The 16,873-nt window shown below is 44.1% G+C and overlaps 1 protein-coding gene and 1 long non-coding RNA gene across 7 annotated transcripts in view; one reads left to right on the top strand and one right to left on the bottom strand.

Moving 5' to 3' along the window:
- LOC118147228 (uncharacterized) overlaps positions 1 to 16,873 on the top strand; it is a 54,688-nt gene that overhangs the window by 30,019 nt on the left and 7,796 nt on the right. The window lies entirely within an intron of this gene.
- Positions 2,244 to 16,873, bottom strand: part of NCK2 (NCK adaptor protein 2) — a 149,804-nt gene continuing 135,174 nt past the window's right edge. For all 5 annotated transcript variants that reach the window (XM_078348873.1, XM_002757467.7, XM_008980220.5 and 2 more), the window contains one exon: positions 2,244 to 3,524. In XM_078348873.1, the coding sequence (XP_078204999.1) occupies positions 3,330 to 3,524 (195 nt within the window). In that variant the 3' untranslated portion in view covers positions 2,244 to 3,329. The remainder of the gene's footprint in view (positions 3,525 to 16,873) is intronic.

Genomic DNA, 16,873 nt, shown 5'->3' with positions numbered 1-16,873 from the left:
GCATTATTTGCAATAGCAAAGACATGGAATCAACCTAAGTGCCCATCAACTGTAGAATGGAAAATGTGGTACATGCACATCATGGAATACTATGCAGCTGTAAGGAAGAACAAGATCATGTCCTTTGCAGGGACATAGATGGAGTTGGGGATTATTATCCTTAGCAAAGTAACTCAGAAACAGAAAACCATATACAGCATGTTCTCACTTGTAAGTGGGAGCTAAATGATTAGAATATATGGACATAGAGGGGAACCATGCACACTGGGGCCTATTGGAGGGTGGAGGGTGAGGGGAGGAAGGGGATCAGAAAAAATAACAGGTACTAGGCTTAGCACCTGGGTAACAAAATAGTTTGTACAAGCCCCTATGACACAAGTTTACCTACATAACAAACTCACACATGTGCCCCGAACATAAAAGTTAAAAAACAAAACAGATGACTGCCCTGTTCCCCTGCAAATCAGTCTGAGGGACAGTGCATGAAGGAGCACATTTCCTAATGGCTGGAGGTCCATGTGAGCTGCACTCAGCAACAGCCAGCTTCCTTAGCAGTGGGAATGCCATCTGCTAGGGGCAGAGGGGAACACAGGTTTTCTGGACACTGGTTGGCTTACTGAACTCTTGCCCAATGCTCAATAGCCACTGTGTCAGACTTGGGCTGAGAATGCTCCAGCAGGATGTTCCAATGAGGTGGTTTAGACCTGCACTTTGGGTTCCACTCTTGTCTACTTGAAGCCTTCGGGGTATATCTCAACATTTGTGGAACACTGGTTGGTTTAGTGAACTTCTTTTTTCTACCATCCCACCCCACTCCTAACCCCTAAGGAGAAAACAAAATGTTTCCTACCCCAAAGAGGATCATTTTTAGGGATGTGAATTCGCTAGCCACTGCAGAGTAGGTACGAAGGCGAGTGTTGAGTGAGTATGGCTGAGTGCAGCTTTTGGTTTGGGCTTCTAAAGAAAGACAGCTCAGCAGCTTGTTGAAGAAACCCCTCTTCAACACTTGAGGAGTGAGTCTAAGCTTTAAGAAGCAGGGTGCATTGGCCCTAAGACTGCTAAGGATCACACTGAGGGTCTGAGGCAGCCAGCTCTTCAGGGGGGCCCTGAGAAAGCCCCTAACAGGGCACCTATGAGTTAGTTCCAAATGAGAAAAATGTTGAGCAGATCTCTTGACACACGCAGGCTACCCCCCATGGGCATCCATCACTGTTAGGTAGCACTCGCACAAGCACCCTCACCAGGGCAACCCAGCTAACCCTTGCACAACCCTGTGGACTGCAGCCCCATTTGACTTGGGAGCAAACATTCAGAGATGCTGAGTAATTTGCTCGAGTCCAGGCCCTCAGTATTTGGTGGGATTCCAGCATCAGGTCAAAATGTCATTCTCATTAGTGAGACCTTAAAGAGTCTGGAGGAACTAGATGTATTCTGCCTCATGTAATGAACTCCCTCACTCACCTGCATGTCTATTCACAATGACTGAGTGCCGTCAACCTCAGGTACAAGACACCAGACTTCTAATTTATTATAATCTAAGGCAACAGAAAGATACAATGACCTCACAGGGAACATGCATGGTAGAGTAGGTGTCCAACACCTTGCTTCTCCCCAACACCTTCCTAGGTTGGGGTTGGGAGGGTCCGGCGCTGGAGCAGATCTTTGGCTGTGGATCCTGGCTCCACCATGCGGCAGCCATGTGTTGGGTGCACTGCCTGTGGGTCTCACTTTCCTCATCTGTAAAATGGGGATAGCAGGCCCCATCTCATGGGGGTATGATGAGGAACAAATGGGGGCACAGTGCCTGGCACAGAGGGAGCGCTTGATACGTGATTGGCCTAGGAGGGCACAAATGCCAAGTCATGCGACTCTGCACCCCCAGGGCCTGGCACATCAATAAATGCTCCTGATCAAGAGGACAAATGTGAGTCAGCTGTGGGGGACACAGTGTGAGAGTGCTGGCTGTCAACAGTTCAACAACATATTTCTAAACAAATACTTTCCAAAAAGCAAAGTACAGACAAAGCCTGAGATTCTGAGTTCCCTTGGAGTTTCACAAATTAAAACTTATTATTTCAATATACAAAAATGTGGCAGTAGAAAATGAAAACACACAAGTAAAAAATGTGAAGCTCTTCTCTAAAAATGACTCCTGCTCTGCAATGAGCATTCAGGAAATGCTGCAGTAATTACTCTCCCATGATTGAACCAGAGTTTTCCCAAGGATAAATACACATAGAGCCTCGTCATAATACTTTTTTTTATTACAATATCCAAAAAACTGGGTATGCAAGTTTAGGGGATCTCAAGACCCCTTCTTCAATTGTAGGAATGTGCCATCTCAAGACGGTATATTTAAACTATAAAGAAGTTCAAATGTAAAGGAAAAAGAAAATGCAATTTCTTCATAAACATTCTGTGTCTCTTACTACCAATCACATACTCTTCTGTAAACCCTGAAAATTTTCCCTGTAAATAATATATATATAGTGTGTGTGCGCGCGTGTGTGTGCGTGTCTGTGTGTGTGTATAAAGTGTAGGTAGCTCCCTTCCCCAAAGATCAGCTGTTTTCCTTAATCATCTGTATTAGTGTCAACAAACAGCTACAGATACATATTTCTTTGAGAATTAAATACATAATTGTGAGATTCAAACAAGCCAAAGGGCAAGAGGAAAAAGCACTATGTGGATGGCACATTTGGGGTAAATTACCAAAACATCTGTCTTTCTGAGTCACCGGTTCCCTCTTTTGCAGACTGCCTTTCCAGGAAACTCTTTATTGCAAGCACAGCCCCAAAGGCACTGGGCAGTCTCCTCACTGCCTTCGCTCCCGGTGGTTCCAGTATTGCTATCAGCAAACATGTTGGCTCCCTGCAGAGTCCGGGAGCCATGTAAGGGCACAGGACACGGGCGAGGGCTGCTAGGACTGGGGCCATTGCACCTGCTCTGCCCAGCACGTGGAGGGCCCACGACGCGGGTGCCGCCGCTGAGTGGCCTGAGGCTCGCTCACGCGCTCACAGGTGCCCCGTGTCTTTGTCATGAGGGGTTCCGTGAGTGGGAACGAGTTGAATGCACGAGTGCCGTTTCCAATGGAAAAGGAATATCGTGAACTCGCCCTGCTCCTCCCCTCCTCTAAAGCTGGCCGGGCTGGGCCGGGTGGGCGCGAGTGTGGGTGAGGCCTGGATGGCGAATGGGAGACAAACCGACCAAGCGACCTGAACATAAAGAGACTCGCTGGGAAGCCGTCGGGGCCGTCCCCACGGGAGGAGCCTCTGCGGCAGGGCCGGGCGGTAGCGCCACCAAGAGGCGAGTGTGGGGCTGGGGCACCGTCACTGCAGGGCCCTGACGAGGTAGAGCTTCTCCCCGTGCTCACTGGTGAAGATGGGCGCCTTTTTGTAGTGTTCCACCAGCTCGTCCATGGTGTGGAAGCGCCGCTGCCCAATGCAGTAGACATTGTCCACGAGCTGCACCTTGAAGTGTTTGTTCTTCCCTGACGCTTTAAGGGACACGGAGAAGTCGCTGGGCTGCGGAGGAAACACAACACAGTTACAGCCGGGCCAGAGCTGGGAGCTCCTGTCCAGCACGGGGAGGCCCAGGACGTGGGCGCTGCCGCTGGGTGGCCTGAGGCTCGCTTCACTGACTGTGAACCCTCTGGGCACCTCCATCCACCTCTCCTGCGTGTCTAAATCCAAACCACCCTTTGTCTTTTTTTTTTTTTTTTTTAATTTGAGATGGAGTTTCACTCTTTTGCCTAGGCTGGAGTGGAGTGGTGAGATCTCGGCTCACTGCAACCAACCTCCATCCCCGGGGTTCCAGCGATTCTCCTGCCTCAGCCTCCCGAGTATCTGGGTCTATACACACCCACCACCACGCCCCGATAAATTTTGTATTTTTAGTAGAGACAGGGTCTCCCCATGTTGGCCAGGCTGGTCTCGAACTCCTGACCTCTGGCAATCTGCCTGCCTTGGCCTCCCAAAGTGCTGGGATTATAGGCATGAATCACCGTGCCTGGCTGGGTCTCTGTTTTATATCTAGAATGGCATCTGATGTTCAGAAAGACCTGGAGGCAGTCCATGATTCTGAAGTTCTGAGCAGAAGAAATGTTACACTCTGCTTAGCCCAGTTTCAGTGCTAAATGTGTTTTAGTTATTTGAAAAGTGCAAACTCATTATGGAATATACAGCACCTCATTATGGAATATACAGTGCTGACCTGACTGCTCAAGAAATCTGTCATTTTTATTTACCAAACTATTTTTTGATAAACCTGGAATTTATTAAGAGTGGTTTTTATGTAGGCAGTAGCTAGAAATATTACTTCTTCTGATGTCTAACACTATTAGAAATTAAGACATCAAAAATTTTCTAATTCTAAGCATTTAAAAATATAAAGAGCAGTGGAAAATTCTGGTTGCATTTTAAACAGTTCACAATCTCCCAGAGGAAGCTGAACTATGGTTTGATTACAGATTTTACTGAAAAATATTTAATTCTGTGATATGTCAGTGCCTTAGTTATATTTCAGAATATTTTAGAAAGATGTCTTTATTTTAATTAAAATGGGCCTTTTATTGACTGGGTGCAGTGGCTCACGCCTGTAATCCCAGCACTTCAGGAGGCCAAGGCAGGCATATCATCTGTGGTCAAGAGTTTGAGACCAGCCTGGCCAACATGGTGAAACTCTGTCTTTACTAAAAGTACAAAATTAGCTGAGTGTGGTGATATGCGCCTGTAATCCCAGCTGAGACTGAGCCATTGCACTCCGGCCTGGGCAACAAGAGCGAAACTCCGTCTCGGGGGGGGAAAAAAAAAAAATTAGCTTTTTTTTTTCCCCCCCCCGAGACGGAGTTTCGCTCTTGTTGCCCAGGCCGGAGTGCAATGGCACGATCTCGGCTCACCACAACCTCCGCCTCCTGGGTTCAGGCAATTCTCCTGCCTCAGCCTCCTGAGTAGCTGGGATTACAGGCACGCGCCACCATGCCCAGCTAATTTTTTGTATTTTTAGTAGAGATGATGGGGTTTCACCATGTTGACCCGGATGGTCTCGATCTCTTGACCTCGTGATCCACCCGCCTTGGCCTCCCAAAGTGCTAGGATTACAGGCTTGAGCCACCGCGCCCGGCCAAAAAATTAGCTTTTATCTCATTTGCTGAACAGCATGCAGGAAAGAAGATAATGAATGACAAATGTTCTTTACAGAAATATCAAGTTTTGATCAATTAATTAAACAACAATTAGTTACTAACACATGCCAGGCAGGCTGTGCCCTGGATACATCTGTGCGCACATGCAGGATATATGCTCCGTGATGATCCAGTGCATATAAATAGAGATGGCTAAATAGAGGTGGACAGATGGCTGCACAGGGCAGTAAGTTCTATGAAGAAAACCCCAGAGTTGCATGGGAGAGGAACATGAGCTACCGGAGCTATAAGTGTGTGAACGTGTGCATATGTGAGAGGCAGTATGTGAGTATTAAGAGAGAATGTGTAGCGTGTGAGTTTATGTGTGTACACACACAGGTATGAGATCTAAGTATGTGTATGCATATGTGAGTATTGAGAAAATATGTAGCGTGAGTGCAAGTGTGTGAGTATATGAATGTACATGCACACACAGGTAAGCACCAGGTTGGGGGGGATAATGCAGAGGCAAGGCTGGTAGAGAGTGCTTGAGAAATTGGCACCTGGGTGAAGAAAGGGAAGAAGGTCCTGCTTCTGCGGCACCCAAGGGGCAGTGTGGCTGGTAGAGTGGAGAAGGGGGTCTAGTCCACAATGTAAGTGCTGTACCCCTGGCTTGCTAGGTAACATCAGTTCATGCCTGACCAGTGGCAGGACCACAGCCTAATATCCGAAATTCTGCATGGAATTCCCACACCAGCTTTCTGCTTTTCTCAAAGCCCAGGAACTTCCTGCTCTGGCGGCCCAGTAGCTTGGGGCCCTGCTTTAAGACCTCCCAGTAGGACCTCCAGACAGTGAACAAAGGCCTAGTCCACTGTCTATCACAGAGTTCACACAAAAAGAAGTCCAAATAAATGTTGATAAGTGGGCAACCTTTGCAAAATAAGGAATCACTCCGTTTACACCAATGACAACACAGGGGAATGAGTACCTGAGAAAACTCAAATTGTACAAGGCAGCCCGGCTCACCCACCAGCCACAGCGGTTAACAGAAAGAATGAAAGGAACAATTCTAAGTATAGTTTGTATTTGTGCATGCTTCTGCCCCAAACAGATCAAATAAGAACAAACCTTTGAGGGAAAAAGCCCGTCTCACTGCCGTGTGAAACCCAGGGCTCTATGTCTTAGAGGAGGCCCAGGGCATGCTCCTGGATTAAACTCCAGGAAGAAACCAGAAGGTTAATCTCAGATTAGGTCTCAGCCTATAGATGATTATTCTGTAAATATGTATATTCTGTACTAGCAGTTGTGCCTTTAGGAAAAGATGAAGGGCAATCTCACCTGTAGAGTTTACCATAAGCCAGGCACTGTGCTAGTTTTATAGATACTTTAATCAACTTAGAGATAAAGTAGCATCAGTTTTAGTGGAGCCAGTATGGGAGTGAATCATGGTAAATATAAGATACACCCAATTTTAATCAAGCCAAATGATCAACATTTCCACATAGGGAAATTTGCTTTTAATTCAAGTTCCTTAATTTAACATTATGGTGTGTGTGTGTATGCCTGTATGCATGAGTGAGTTGCAGCAATAAAATTTTCGCAGCAGAAAAGGTAATTTTTAATTCCATGGGCTCCTGAGCAGAAACCTTAAAGTTAAGGATGTAGAACCAATTTATGCCAAGCAGGAATGCTAAAAGTTTGGGAGTGTTCTTTAATTTAAACTGAGATTTTCTTTAGGAAATCTAAAAAAGAACAACCTATATACTAACATACACCGTTACATGTTACCACTGAACACCTCTAAGTGAAGGGTGAAGATGAAATAGGTCAGATGTTCTCCAAGTATGCTCTCAAGACTGGCAGCATCAGCATCCTCTGGGAACCAGTTAGAAAGCAAATTCTCAGGTGCTAGCCATGGTGGCTCACATCTGTAGTCCCTGCACTTTGGGACACCATGGTGGCAGGATTGCTTGAGGCCAAGACTTTGACACCAGTCTGGGTAACATAGTGAGACCCTATCTCTACTCAAAATGTTAAATAATTAGCCAGATGTGGTAGTGCATACCTGTGGTCCCAGCTACTTGGGAGGCTAGGGTGGGAGGATCACTAGAGCCCAGGAGGTCAAGACTACGGTGAGCTATAATAGGGCCACTGCACTCCGGCCTGGATGACAGAGTGAGACTCTATCTCAAAAAAATTAAATTAAAAAAACAAAACAAAAGCAAATTCTTAGGCTCTGCCCCAGCCTGCTGCAGCAGAAATCCTGGGGTATAGCCCAGCCATCTGTGTTTTAACCTCCAGCACCCTCTGCTTTAATAAGCCCTTCAGGAGATGCTGATGCAGTTTGAGAACTGGAAGAAAATCTGGGACAAACAACAGCACTGTTGGAGCCACCAACAAATTTTAGTCACCAGAAAAAGATGGGAATGCGATTTATGGGCAAAGCAGCCCATAATGGAGGGAGCTCCGGTCTGTGGATGCCTTTCCAACTCTGTCCTGAGGACTCTGGCTTTGTTCCAGACATCCCTCATAGGGAATTTCCCCTGATGGGAAAGCTGGTACACTGCTGGGGACAGTGCTATACAGGCTCTTCCTTTCAAAGTGAGCCAGTCCCTGCATCTGATGGAGATAGAGTTACTCCTGATCCAAAACAACTCTGCCTCCAGAGGCGGGCAGGGAATGATTCCCATGAAAGCAACTCCATCAGTCCTGTTCTCATCTGTTGTAGTCCTTCCATGGTTGGCTTTCTAGAACAGACTTCAAGAAATCAGATGAAAAAGGACCATGCCACACTCACTCCTCAACAAGCACTAGAGTACTGACAGTATGATAGAGTACTCTACATTTAAGCTTGTCAAAGAATCTTAACACATTTTTGAAATAAGCAGTCAAGATGCTGGCGGAGGCTGCAGTCATCTGAAGGCTCGACTAGGGATGCAAGCCCTACTTCCAAGGCAGTCTGCTCACATGAACCCCTGGGGGGCTCTGTAGGGCTACTTGAATGTACTCACAACATGGTAGCTGGCTCACTCTAGATCAAGTGACCCAAGAAAGCGCAAAGAGGCAGCCACAGCGCCTGTCTTGGAAACTGCTCTCCATCGCTTCTGCCACATCTTGGTCATTAGAAGTGAGTTGCTCAGTGCAGCTCATGCTCAACGGAAGAGGGTCAGGCTCCACCTTCTGAAGCAGAGTACCAAGGAATTTATGGACATCTTTTTAAGCCATCATAGATGGACACGACACTCATTCAAATTTTCTATGGCTGGACTAAACTAGACTTAGTCCTTGGGTTTTGAAACATCTGCCCTTTGATTTCTCCTCTGCAAATGCCACCTTTGTGCTACCTCCCACTGTCCCCATTTCCTACACTTTCCATGTCCAAACTATGTACTCACTTGGTATATAGTAATTTCTCTGTGCTGATTACTAGGCAAATTTTCAAATTTTCTAACATTAGACACTTCTTCCTGTTACGTCCTTCTATGACTATTCCTTATAAGGAATGATTTTTCTGTTCTCATAGTTTTTGAATCAATGGTTCTGGAGAATGAACAATTAGTACAACTCATTCATTCAACCCTTCTTTTCAGAAAGTCATTTTCCAAGTGGAATCTAAGGACAATTAATAGGTTGGTGGAAAACCAACCTCTTTCAGGGTCTCTATGATCACTGTTGTTTTTGTTTAGGCTTTAGGTTCCATGTTTGAATATAATTAAGGGCAAGAACCTTATTTAACTCCACATCCCCATACTGGGCTCAGAGTATCTAGGGTTCAACAAACATGTAGACTTACAAATTTCTAATTTTGACCTCTTACATTATTCATTCCTTTAGGTAATTCGTAACACCTCATCTCTTTGCAATTTGTGCTCGTGACAAGCGGTACTAGAACAGAACAGTAGAGAGCACATGCTTTGATCCCGTCTCTATGGCTTCACCAGTTTAATCCATTGCTGAAAAGCACCTTTGCAATTTTATAAAACAGATGTCCTGATCAGACATGCCTCTTCCTCTCTCAAGATTTAATCATTGCTTTCTCATAGGAGGAAAGAAATGAATGCCAAGGACACAGACTTTAATATCCTTCATTTCCTCCTCCATACGTGAAAGCTTACATATTAATGTGATTTTCTTCTAAACACAATGGCCATGAGAAAATAAGAGGGAGGGGCCTTGCTCCAGGTACTTTTGGTTCTTTAAACCTTAAAATTTCTCCTTATCTTTCACTTTGGGCTTTATGTAAAATGAGGGTAGAAATTGTGTGATTCACCAGGCCTCCCACACAGACCCTGGCCCGATCTCCGGCCCTGATGAAGTCCCCAAGCATGAACAATCTGCACATAACACTCCTTCCACCCCCAGAGAGATGTTACCCTGTTGGTTTCTTATCACATGTTGTATCATTCTTTTCTTTTGGTAACGATGTTTTTCTCCTTTTACTTTTTTGCAGAAGGCACGCCTCTGTCCACAGAAGTCGTTCATTTACCTCCCAAAATTTAGAACAAATGGTTTAGAGGCAAATCGTAATCCACTGATTAACAGTTTCTCGGTTTTTATCTCAGAAAAACTGCCTTTCAGTTTTACCATTCTATTCAGTCATCTGCCCTAGCCATCTAAGGTAGTCTTCTTTTAATCAAAATCAACTCCTGTCTACACTTACGCTGCTAGCTGTCACCTGACCCTATGCTCTTGGTTTTGACATCAAATTATCTCTTCCTTGCGCCAAGTGTGATAAGTGTCACTAGCATTTCCTATTCTCCTGTCAATGTTCACCCTATAAAATATTTACGCCACAGGCCTGAAGCTAATCCACACTTACATGACAAATATTCATCTAATTAACTTTGGAAGTAATCTTATTTACATGAATGATGAAAAATCAATCATCAACTACAAAGCAGCCCTCCAAGTCCTATCTACCTAATCTAGGCAAACGGAAGGAACGTTTCTTGTCTACTGTCTTGTTAGTATGCATGAGTGTGTTTAGCCCTCCCTACCCCCAAACGTATTTCCTAAAGTCACATGTAATACCTTACCGTATAGACCTTTAGAATATTGTCCTTGTTATTCTTTGTCTTTCCACGGTGTTATACCTGATGTGACTGAATGATCATTTGAGTCAGAATTTTGCCATATAACACAACAGTAGGCAAAAGGGCTTGAATCAAGTGCATACTCCACAAGGCGGTGGTTCTCAAATTGGAGCATCACAAGTATTGAGGGGTTAATAGGTTCTCAGGATTTGCAAGGAAAAAAAGGACTCAGAGGGCTTCTTCAAACCAAGGTTGCAGAGCCCTATCCCAGAGATTCAAAGGCAGCAGGCTGGGACAATCTGCACTGTAGCAAGTTTGCTGGTGACACTGCTACTGCTGGTCTGGGAACCACACTTTGGAATTATTCCATAAAGAGAGGCTGAAGAAAATTATACATTTTGGGTATTCTCCAGTTCACCTGTGGCAGCATCTATGCTTGACTCTGTTATATTTCCAATGACTATACTGTAGTTGGAATTTTTAAAATGCTAAAATGAAATGAAGGAAAATGGGTAAACAGACCAGTCTACAAATGAGTCCACCATCAGTTATTACACAATTAACTTATTTATAGTAAATTGCTTTCTGTGTTATAAACTCCACAGGGATCTGAAACTCTGTTTTGTTACTCTATGCTGCTCTTGCCATGCTATAAAGGTCATGTTAAAGAAATGCCTAGTGGCCAGGCGTGGTGGCTCAAGCCTGTAATCCCAGCACTTTGGGAGGCCAAAGCGGGTGGATCACGAGGTCAAGAGATCGAGTGAGGGATCTGTGGGGAATCACTCCCGTGTGAGGCCCCTAGGAAATGGGCCTCGCCATAAGGTGAGCTTGAGCCCGGACACAGATCCCCGGTTGGGGGAGTTGAGCTGAGGGAAAGCAGGAACCAAGAGAGGTACTATGTTATTCTAAATAATTAACAGACATTACTTTATGGATATGAGGAGTTGGGAGGCATGGTGTCCACTTTCAGCTCCTTATGGTTTATTGCTTGATTGTGTTCATTTTGGACCCCTGTTGCCTTCATTGTAAAATATTAACTTAAGTATTTACACTTGGTAACTTACTTATGTAACTTACTGGGTGTAACTGTAACTTAAGTACCATAACTTACTGGGCGGTAACTGTAACTTGCTTACAATTGTTAAGTACTTACTGAGCATGACTTACTTGCTGGGCATAACTTACTTACCGTAAGTAACTTACTGGGCGTAACTGACTTACTGGGCTTAACTTACTTACTGGGCATAACTTAGTGGGCGTAACTTGCTTACTGTAACTTAAGTATGTTGAGCTGGCGTAAACAACATTAACTTCAGAAAGGTATATAATGGAACATATTGCAAAAATAAAATTGCTGCTTGGACATAGCCTAAGCCAGCCCTCCAGACTCCGCTTTACTATTTTCTTTCACTTCCGCGCACTCTCTCCCTCAGGTTGAACGAGACATCTACGTTGGCGGTCTCAGGAACTCCCGCAGGTTGGTAGCCCCCTGGCAGATGTGCCAGACCCCAGCAATTGAGACCATCCTGGTCAACATGGTGAAACCCCGTCTCTACTAAAAATACAAAAAAAAAATTAGCTGGGCATGGTGGCGCTTGCCTGTAGTCCCAGCTACTCAGGAGGCTGAGGCAGGAGAATTGCCTGAACCCAGGAAGCGGAGGTTGTGGTGAGCCGAGGTCATGCCATTGCACTCCAGCCTGGGTAACAGGAGCGAAACTCCATCTCAAAAAAAAAAAAAAAAGAAATGCCTAGCAATAGTGCCATGAGAAACTTCCCCAGATAAATATGAGAGACTCCACACAGAAATACAACTTGAAAGGGGAGACATATGCCCACTGAAAGAAGACAAGAAAAATATAAAGCTGAGATTAAAAGGTTATGTGGTGATGCAAATCAAAACCACAACGAGCTACCACCTCAAACCTACCAGAATGACCATTTTACATACATATATATGTGTGTGTGTGTATATACACACCACACAGACACACACAGCCATGTGTAGCTTAATCACAGGATATGTTCTTAGAAATGCATAATCAGGTGCTTTGGTCACTGTGCAAACATCAGGGTGAACTTACACAAACCTAAATGGTCCAGCCTACTACACACCTAGGCTATAGGGTATGGCCTGTTACCCCTCAGCTACAAACCTGCATGGCATGTTACTGTACTGGACACTGTAGGATACAGTAACACAGTGTATTCTGTAAACCAAAGAGACATCTACATCTATAAGCCAACATAGTCACAGATTATTTTGCAGCCACAGGTGCAATTTTAACCCCAGAGCGTGATAAATGACCGTGGAGCACTCACAGAACAAGGCCAGCGCATCTCTGGGAAAAACCAGGAGCCACGGTCCCAAAAGAAAGTATGAGCATCATACTGACCATTTGCTACCCATTGTACTACAAACACTAGCTTTATTTATTTTTATTTTTATTATTTCTTTTTTGAGATGGAGTTTCGCTCTTGCTACCCAGGCTGGAGTGCAATGGCATGATCTCGGCTCACCACAACCACCGCCTCCTGGGTTCAGGCAATTCTCCTGCCTCAGCCTCCTGAGTAGCTGGGATTACAGGCACACACCACCATGCCCAGCTAATTTGTTGTATTTTTAGTAGAGATGGGGTTTCACCTTGTTGACCAGGATGGTCTCGATCGCTTGACCTCGTGATCCACCTGCCTCGGCCTCCCAAAGTGCTGGGATTATAGGCGTGAGCCACCGCACCCGGCCAAACACTAGCTTTTAATAAGAATCTTGTGTTCACAGATCCCAGTGCATGGTATATTGCTCGTCTGTTTTAAAGGCCGGTACTGAAGAACCAGCCAGGGTGGAGATGGCAGTCTTTAAGGGCTCTGGCCCATTTGAGAATCAGAATCAGGTGATGAGCACGCAACTTCTAGATAACAGCCTGTACTGCATGATCTTCCAGACCCTTCCATCTTCAAGAGTTAAATATGCTTAAAATTAGAAATATTACAAAAATCCAGGCTTAAAACTTCCATTTGGTACTGGGCAAAAAGGCTGGCAATTAAAATGAACTTATTATCTTTGAAACTGGAAAGATGCCTACTGGCACTGCTCACAGCAACCTAAGGTTAAGTCATCTTAACATTAATTCCTTTATGAAGAAACACCTACAGATGGAAGCCTAACCATGAATCTAGGCAGCTTGTCAGGAAATCACTAAAGGAATTCACTCAATTGCTCCCCATCTTCAGAGGTGACCTGGAAGCAGTTTTCACTTTGCTCTAACAATCTACCTCCTTCCAATTCACCAGCAGAAACACAGCAAATACAGCACGTTTATTTTCAAACTCTAAACAGTAAAACAAAACAAAACAAAAAACTCAACAGAAATACACTTCAAGAGATAAATTCCACTCAACAAAATCTATAGTTATAAATGAAGCTAAGCTTTACGACAATATTTTTATAATTCTTGGAAATGTATTATGTAGAAATGATTTTAATAACAGCTGTGAGAATGTATAAAACCACTAAAAATGCATCATAGGGATCAAGGGTTTTCAAAGTGTGGTCCCCAAAGCAGCAGTCTCACCACCAAGAAATGTGCTATTAATAGAAGTGCAGATTCTTGGGCCCCAGACCTCGTGAATCAGGACCACTGCAGGAAGGACCTGGCAATTTCTGTTTTAACAGGCCTCGAGGCGATTCTACACACTACATACAGATTGAGAATCACTTCTTAGAGAAATGGAATCACGAAATTGCTGAAAATAGTTTTGGATAGAAGTTATGATTTCTGTAAGAAATATTATAACTTAAAAAATACAGAAAGGAACTCTTCTAATTATTTTATTTTCTGGTCAACTACTTTTAGTATATTTTTAAAAAGAGAAATGAAATATCCATCAACTTTTAGTATGGCCAATATGTGCATTAAATTATCCTTAGCAAGAGAGTTTTTCTCTATTGGAATAAAATGTATATTATGTACTAAAAAATATTAGTACCTAATACTATTGTAGGACATAATAAACACGTCTTTCCTAAGGCCATAACCCCAGAAAACACCTTTTTCATCTACCCTCTAAAGTCTTTCCTCTTCTCCCCAAGTCGTAGGCAGAAAGAATAAGTAGGTGATCTCTTAGGGATTTAAAATCTTACAGAGGAAAACAGTCTCCCAGACCTGTGGCTGATGCTGCCTAGCAAGTCACCTAGGCCAGCTCTGCACCTTTTCCAACCATACCCTAGTTGTGATCTGTCACTTCCCAAGCAACCGTTACAAGGATGGGGGATGCAGCAATTAAGAAAATAAAATATTGACAACTTGTCCAGTTTACCCAGTAAACTGTTCATTTTAAGTACAGCTTTATATCCACATCCATAGAATCAATGCAGATGAAATGTAACATATAAAGATTTATGAACACACACTGGGTGAGTAAAATTTCTGAGTTTTCTGGATTTAAGCAGGTATGGCTCACAGATGAAAGTAAGATAATGAAATATGGAGAATAAGCAACAACAATGCATCACCTTTAGCTACTAACAATAAATGACAACTGATGAAAGAGGAGAGCGGGGGAAAAGGAAGAAATGGAAGAACAAATAGCAGGAACTGAGGTTGAGGGCAGGAAAAAGAGCCCAACAGGTTTGTTCGTTTGTTGGTTCACTGATTCATCTAACATATCCAACAGATACTTCTGAAATACCCAGCGCTTACTGATAGTGGAGAGCGTAGGATAGAGCAATGTTTGTTTTCCCTGAAATATCCACCTCTCAATATTGTCAAACAAAGGTCTAGCTCATTTACACTGCAATCACTCAGGGTATTTTAAAAACTAATACACATCTTGAAGATCCATTCCAAAAAAACAGCTGTGCTTATCCAGAAGCCAGGCTTCATATGGTAACCTCAATTAAAGGCCCAGGCCCAAAGATTGCAAGAATAGAAAAGAAAATTAAATGAAGATGCCTGCCTCTGAGTTCTGCAGGGAGGCTGAACCCCTCAGAAACCTTTCCATCCTAGCATGCTGTGAAGGAATTATGTCAGATCATGAACCTAAGGGCTCTTGGTGGCCTGATGGTGGCTGTGAAATGCCAAAACGAACAGGAAAACACATTGGGAGGCAGTGGATGGTCGGAAAAAAATAAGCAAAGGACTTGTCCATTAGGGCAGGTCCCCAGCAGTCACAGATGACAGCTGAGAACAGCCTTGGTTATGAACAGGAAATGCAGCAAAACTGGCTTGGTTCTGCTGTCAGGAGAAAAGAAGCAACACACCTCAGGGCCCTTGCAGAATCCCTGTGGTACATGCATACTAACAGCTGAAATGGCCCGTGTCATGGCAAGATCCATCAGGACCAGCTGCCCTGCACAGCATCAGGCCATGTGGAGCCTCAGATCGAGACAGTGCCGCTATGTGTGAAGAGCCGATGCAACTCCCAGTAAAGCCCTTTCCACCTTCTATTTCTGGAATCATACATGTTGTTCCTTGACTTTCTAAGCTAAGGAAGACTGTAAAATATATGGAAAGGCTTCCATTAAAAAATGGTTAAAAGGAAATACAACTAGTACTTAAATTCTTTAGAAAAAGTCAGCTTATTCTCTAACAATGCAAGGCAACTGAGACAGTGGGGTGTAGAGTTCTGAGAGGAAATGCAGCCAAAACATGCATCACTCCATATCCAAAGGGATCTGGCCCTCAATTCAGACAGCAATGACCACCTGTACATGTTAAACAGAAAAGCCATAGGTCTTCCCTAAGGCCACCACCGCAGAGAACACCTTTTTCATTTACCCTCTAAAGTCTTTCCTCTTTTCCCCAAATCCTAGGAAGAAAGAATAATGATTGGGGCCAATATCTCCACACTGCAGGACTTCCCTCTGAGAAGTCTCTTCAAACTCAAGAATTTTAAGCCAAGATCATATTTTGTGCATTATCCTTAGCCCTTAAGCACTCTGGACCAAGCACTTAATATTGTAATTGGTTTTCCAGCGCTTTCTCTAAGTTTCTGCTCGATTGAGTTAAAAGCGCTGCTGTCCTTAATTTGCTTAAGGCTTCAAACATGATCTAAAGGAAGTGGTGCACAGAGCTCTCATCATGTGAGAACAATTCAATGTGATGTCTTGCCAGGAATGATAAACCCTGGTGACTTGATAAGAAAATCTCAGAGTTCAGATTTCAGATGAAGTTAGCTTTCAGGCTGGCATGCCCTTCCAAGTACATCTAAGGCTCCACAAAATTGATGACACCATAAAGGAGCCCAGTCTCCACCACCACGATGCTCCTTCCCCCAAGAGAAGCAGTTGCCTCTTTCTGGAAGGCTTTGAATGCCTCTCAGATCAGTCAACAGGACTCTTGAATGTACACTTACTCATGGTGCTAGTAACCTTTTCAGAGGACAACAGTGGCAGTAGGTAGTACATAGTAGTCTTATAGTGTGCATTTAAAAATGAAACTGAAGCCTACTAGAACCAATACAATACAAATACATCAAACTCTATCTCCCAAATGCTTGTTTTGGGGGTCTCTCTGTAGAAAGCGTATTCGGAAAGACGTTTGCAAAACTGGTGGAGTATTTCCATCACACCCAAAAAGGCTGCCTTCTGGGATGCAGGCTCCAATTGACCCCATGCCTGAAACTACCCCCACAGCCTGCCCACTGCTGGAAGTGGTCTGCTGCCCCAGTCGAGTGACCTCCTATCTCCGACTCACTGCACACACACAAAACTCATCTCTTT

Source organism: Callithrix jacchus, chromosome 14 (assembly GCF_049354715.1).
Source record: "Callithrix jacchus isolate 240 chromosome 14, calJac240_pri, whole genome shotgun sequence".
Classification (NCBI taxonomy): domain Eukaryota; kingdom Metazoa; phylum Chordata; class Mammalia; order Primates; family Cebidae; genus Callithrix; species Callithrix jacchus.
The sequence above is the reverse complement of the archived record's forward strand: the minus strand, read 5'-3'. Positions and strand labels throughout refer to the sequence as shown.